General features: G+C 39.4%; 1 protein-coding gene across 1 annotated transcript in view; it reads left to right on the top strand.

Moving 5' to 3' along the window:
* plcb2 (phospholipase C, beta 2) overlaps positions 1–5,486 on the top strand; it is a 23,782-nt gene that overhangs the window by 10,251 nt on the left and 8,045 nt on the right. Inside the window, exons 22-30 of the mRNA XM_024278852.2 lie at positions 168–272; positions 394–458; positions 588–678; positions 765–1,112; positions 1,193–1,376; positions 1,662–1,803; positions 3,051–3,115; positions 4,137–4,193; positions 4,285–4,342. Coding sequence (XP_024134620.1) covers positions 168–272; positions 394–458; positions 588–678; positions 765–1,112; positions 1,193–1,376; positions 1,662–1,803; positions 3,051–3,115; positions 4,137–4,193; positions 4,285–4,342 — 1,115 coding nt within the window. The remainder of the gene's footprint in view (positions 1–167; positions 273–393; positions 459–587; positions 679–764; positions 1,113–1,192; positions 1,377–1,661; positions 1,804–3,050; positions 3,116–4,136; positions 4,194–4,284; positions 4,343–5,486) is intronic.

The following is a 5,486-nucleotide window of genomic DNA, read 5'->3' as shown; positions in this document are numbered from 1 at the left end:
TTTTTACTGATCAACGTTTAAAAGTAGCAAAATTGTCGCATTTGAAGAACCAAATAAACTTAAAACTTTATAATTCACAAACGGCTAAACACCAAAGTATCAGAATGTGTGCTAAGTGTTCATCCAACTTTTCCTAAATCTTGAAGGATTTTGTTTTGGCGCCGCAGGTTTCCATCACATCTGCCTGCGCAGTGAGAGCAACATGCCTCTCACTCTGCCCGCTCTTTTCGTGTACATCGAGGTTAAGGACTACATCCCTGCTGCCTTTGCCGGTACTCAGTCCACAATTACTGTTCTTAGGAAAGAAAACACAATCTAAAAATGACTATCTCCACAGAAAAATTTTGTGACACAACGATTACAACTTTGATTTCTTTCATTTTCTGATGTCAGATTTCACGGATGCATTATTCAATCCGACAAAAGGTTCAGAGAAGACCACAAAGACCCCCAAAGAGGTAACAAGGCCGGTCAAAGAATGATCGGATGTCCTCCGATTTCCACTAAACCCTAACATTGCTGAATTAGTTCCTGGAACATGTTCAGCTTTGCCAGATTGTTCCTGTCCTATTTTCTACCCCCCGCAGTCATCCTCCGACTACATTTCTCCGTACGAGTTGCCTCTTGTCGTCCAACCTCCCACAGATAAAGTCAAGGAAAGTGAAGCCCCTGCAGCAGGTAATGAGTCCCTGAAGGCAACAGAGTTCTGGACAATTTTTCTTAGTAAAGTCTTGTTTTATCCGAGAACTTTCTGCTTTATCCAGAAAAGCTCACATCTGAAGTGACGCCGTCGACTGATGCCGCTGACCAGCCGGCCCAGTCGGCCCAGTCGGCCCCTGAAGCAGCAGATCCTCCACAACCGGACCCTCCTCCAACTCCTGCTGAGGATGCAGGAAGCCCCCCATCTGAAGTCCCTCCAGAAACTGCTGCTGAGGAGAAGGAAGCGACCCCAGAACCTGTAGTCGTTCTCGATGCACAAATACAGCCAGACACACAATCAGAACCTGTTGTAGAACAGGCGGTATCGGACTCCTCCAGCCGTTCTGAAGAACCTGCTACTGCTGAGCCCAAATCTGAAGCAACAACCCCCCCAACCGAGGCAGCGGGAGCAGGTGACAACTCTCCAGACGGCCTTGTGTTTTCAGCGTTTCCATTATTGACCTCCAGCTGATCCTTTGTGCGTTTGCTGCAGAGCCTTCAACTGTGACTACTGAGCAGCTGACACAGCACAAAAACTATCTGAAGGTCATCAAGCGTCAGGAGCGGGAGATGAAAGAGTTTGAAAAAAAGTATCAGAAAAAAGAAGAGGAGCTGATGCAGAAGTACTCCGACGCCTTCAAGGCTGTCAAGAAGAAAGTTTCTTTAAAGAAAAAAGAGTATGCAGATCCTTTTGTTTTCTCACAGTAAAACGGCGTTTCGTTTGTGTTGACATGAGGAAAAAGTTTATGTCAGAGCACAAAATGTGCAGCTTAGTCAGAATTATAATTGACTTTGGCAGATTTGAAAACAGAATGCAGAAAAGTCCTAATTATTACTAGAAAAGCAGCTGAATGGATTTGCACTTCTGCAGTGTTCCTTCTAAACAAGCTGTCAGGAAAAGCCAGCTGTTATTAAAAGAATATTGTAGCTGTTTGGTTTATAATCTGTTTTGTGTCCACCAGAGGAGACGACGACACCTCTGACAGCAGCGTGAAGACGACACGGGTGCAGGAGCAGAAGGAAAAGATGCAGGCCGAGCTGCAGGCTCTGTGGACAGAGCAGTGTGATCAGCTGAAGAAGAAGAAGGAACAGTGCGCTACAGAGGTCAACCTCAAGTTCATTAAAGATCCACATCTTTTGAACTATTTTAAAATTATTTCTAGTGCTCTTGTAATTATAATTATACCACTTTTCTTTAGCCATAATCAAAAACCTGTCATTTTCTAGGTCGTAGTTTCTGCAGAGCAGCAATAACTCACCTCTGAGTTGTAGGTGGGACAATCGGCATAGAGTAACCCCGCCCCCTTTTCCCCTCCCTGTTGCTGACTAAGGGTGTTGGGAAAGAATCAATTCGGTGATATATCGCAATATTTCTTTCTTTTTTTTTTAACTTGTCCTGTCCAACAGCTGAGCAAACAGATAAAAAAATGAAAAAAATGTATTTAATGAATTATTTGCTAAGATATAGTCTTGGGATATATCCTGATACATACTGTATCGTGAGATGTGTATTGCGATACTATTGCGCCAGACTCTTGCAAAAACACACCTGAGCAGGCCCGCCCAGCGTATTTTTGAACGCTAATTTTTTTCATCTGCTCCTGGTTTATAACAATTTAAATAAATAAATACTCAGAAATGCAGTTTTGACTTCAGTTTTCTTGATATAAGTCTTCCATCATCAGAAACATGCTACAAACACAAATCTTCATCGCAGAGGGTCTTTAAAATAAGTCAAATTGAAGCCAGAGGCCAAAATCTATATGCAACATACTTAGTTGAAGTCTTCTAATTGGAATTTTGATGAAAATAAACAGCTGGATTGCCTAAAATCATGCATGCATTAGCTACTTAGCTCCCTCCTTTTAAGTAGGTTAGACTCATTATCTCATCCATAAATGAGAGTTTTCAAATTAGAAAATGAAAGAAAAGCTCCACTTGTTGTTGCACAGAGTCTCAGTTTAATCCATTCCTCTTTTAGCAACCATTCTCGCCACTTTCAGCTCTGGGCTGTCTTTATTTTTTTAATGATCTGAGCCCAAAAATAGGATTAATTTTCATGATGCTGCAGGCATTCATCTTCCTCCTGCAGCTGCTAATTTTACCTCTCTTTGTTGCGTTTCTTGAATCACAAAGCGGCAAAAGAGCGGCACTTCAGAGGCTGTATTGACAAAGCATCTGACTGAGGTGCTCTCAAAACCGGTGCTAAAGTAAAGTTTATTTTCAAGAGGTTTTAAGGCAGGTGCAGGTCTCAGAAAGCAGTGAAATGAGTTTTAAACTGCAGTGAGACATCATGGAGAACATTTCATTGACTGTGACTGTGCCATTTCTGCATTTTTTTTTAATGACAGAGACTTGCTAAGCTGATGGAGATGGCCATGGAGAAACACACCAGTGAGCTGAAGGCTTTGGAGAGGTGTGAGCACACATGCAACACATTTGGGACATGACGCACAAATCAGACGGCCTAGCTGAGTCCGTCCAATCTGTGCCCTGAGGCTTTGGTGCCACACTGCCTGTGTGTGTCATCCTAGGTGAAAAAGTTGACATTTTGAAAGAGAATACCTCGAATAATAGATGAATCACCTCAGCAGGCGGGTCTTCCAGTGTCCTTGGCTGACTCCTCAGCGGGCAGATGGTGGTATTAGGACAGCTGTTATCTTCCGGGTGTTTAAACGTAAAAAGGGAAACAAAAGGCAGCTGTGATTGTCCCACTGGATCTTGCCAGTAAAAAGAATTATTTTAAAAGTCGATAAATCACAGATTATTTTTTCGGTTAGTCTACTAATCAGATCATTCGTAGACTGGATGTGAAACACACATCTTAACCATTATCAGCTTTAAACTTGAAGTGTTTAAGCTAGTTAAAATAAAGACGATTAGGACGATAGTTTATTAAACCTTTAATGACTCACACAGCTTTTTTCCTTCATTTGTTTCTGGGAGTAAAACAAGTTCCCCATATATGAAAATCACGAGTTTTTAACATGTTTATGTGGCATTTTTCTTATGCATAAGAACAAATGTAATAGGAAATCATTTCGATTTTGTATTTCCGATTATTTCTCCTTTTAAATCGCTGTCAATCAAACTGTTGCAGACAGGCTCTATTTGAATTAATGAGCTTTATTTACGTCACAACAGCTCTGCTGCACATGCGCTAAACTCCTCATCTGTTCCTGCTAGCGTGTCTAGTTCAGGTGCCGGAGAAGAGAAGATGGTATCTTCCCACTGACTGCAGTCAAATGAGCCGCCGTTCACATTTCTGTTTTGTAATTTTGAAAAAAAGACTAATCGACTAATAAATTAGTCATCAACTATTTTAATAGCCTGCATAGTCGTGACTAATCGACTAATCGTGGCAGCCCAAGTCTTGATTTGAGTCTTTGTCTTCATTCATAGATTTAACATCTTTCTGCATTTGCTCTTTAATGCAGTGAAACCAAGGAGAGGAAGAAGATGGTCTCCAAATGTTCATACACGGAAAAACCAAAGTAAGACCTCACTCACTTTCATTTCAATTTCACTTTGTTAAAAATAAAAAAAATGTAGTAGTAGTAACAAGCTACAATCCTCCTCATTTAGGCTGAAAAAAGCAATGAGCACTGAGGTTCTGGATGACGCCAGTCAATCTAATGGAATAGTAAGTATCTAAACCTTGTTTTTTTAACTTGTCTTCATATTAAAATGTACAAAACTGGAAAGCAGAGGCGTACAATAGGATGGATGCCTTTCTGATTTTGCTCTTTAGGAGACTTCAGCTTAACCCTACATATAACAAAGTTTATTATACCAATACAATCATAATAAATTGCAGTAAAGAGTTAAATGTATGAAGCTTAAATAAACAAGCGTGTAAATGGTTTGATTCTTGACGTTTGATTCTTGATGGTTAATTAGCATAAAAGACAAAAAGGTTTTATAAACAAATGGAAGATTGACAATTCACAGTGAATCAGAGAATTTACATCAGCTAGATATTTATGCTTTTTACTATTTCATCTTTTTCTATGTTAGTTTTGTTGACCCTTTTTAATTATCTGTTGGCAGAGGGACAAAACTATAAAAACGCAGAAAAAAAAACTTGTTGATTATGAAAAGAAATATGAAAAGAAATACATTCATGAGTTTCCTCCTTTATTGTTCATGATAGAAGAGAAAGAGGAAACAGAAAGCTTTTCAAATCTTAGAAACACATGCATCACTTGTCCTTAAACTCACAGAAGTATGCACATACAAATAGACCCTCCATGGATCATTGTCGCACAACAAAGACAAAATAATGTAGAAGGAAATATAAAGGATGTGGCCTATCCTTCACCGTACCAATGCCCTTTTTTTCCTCTAAACTACAAATTCTAACCTTATGTTCTTTTGTTTGTGGAACATTTTCACGTATTTAAAAAAGCCCACAGACAGAAATATACACACTTTTGAGTGTAGTGTGAAAACAGAATTGCTTGTCATGTTTTTTCTTCTCAAACCCTCTTTTCTTTTTTTGTCTTTATATAGTTTTTGAGTGTCTGGAAGCACACAATTTCTCAATTTTTACTAAAAAAAAAAAACAATTATTAGTGCCCTGTGATGAGTTGGTGAGCTGTCAGGGTGTACCCCTGACACCCTGACAGCTCTATGGCTCTTTTTTCATATTTTTCATATTGGGAGTGTTTGTTACAATATAATACAATACAATGTACAGAAATATGATAATCAAATAATTGACATAGGGCAGTGCAAGTTAAGCCATCGCAACTAAGTCTATGAAAAACTCACAAAAACTTCTAGTA

This window comes from Oryzias melastigma, linkage group LG22 (assembly GCF_002922805.2).
Source record: "Oryzias melastigma strain HK-1 linkage group LG22, ASM292280v2, whole genome shotgun sequence".
NCBI classification, from domain to species: domain Eukaryota; kingdom Metazoa; phylum Chordata; class Actinopteri; order Beloniformes; family Adrianichthyidae; genus Oryzias; species Oryzias melastigma.
This window is presented reverse-complemented; position numbering and strand designations above follow the sequence as displayed.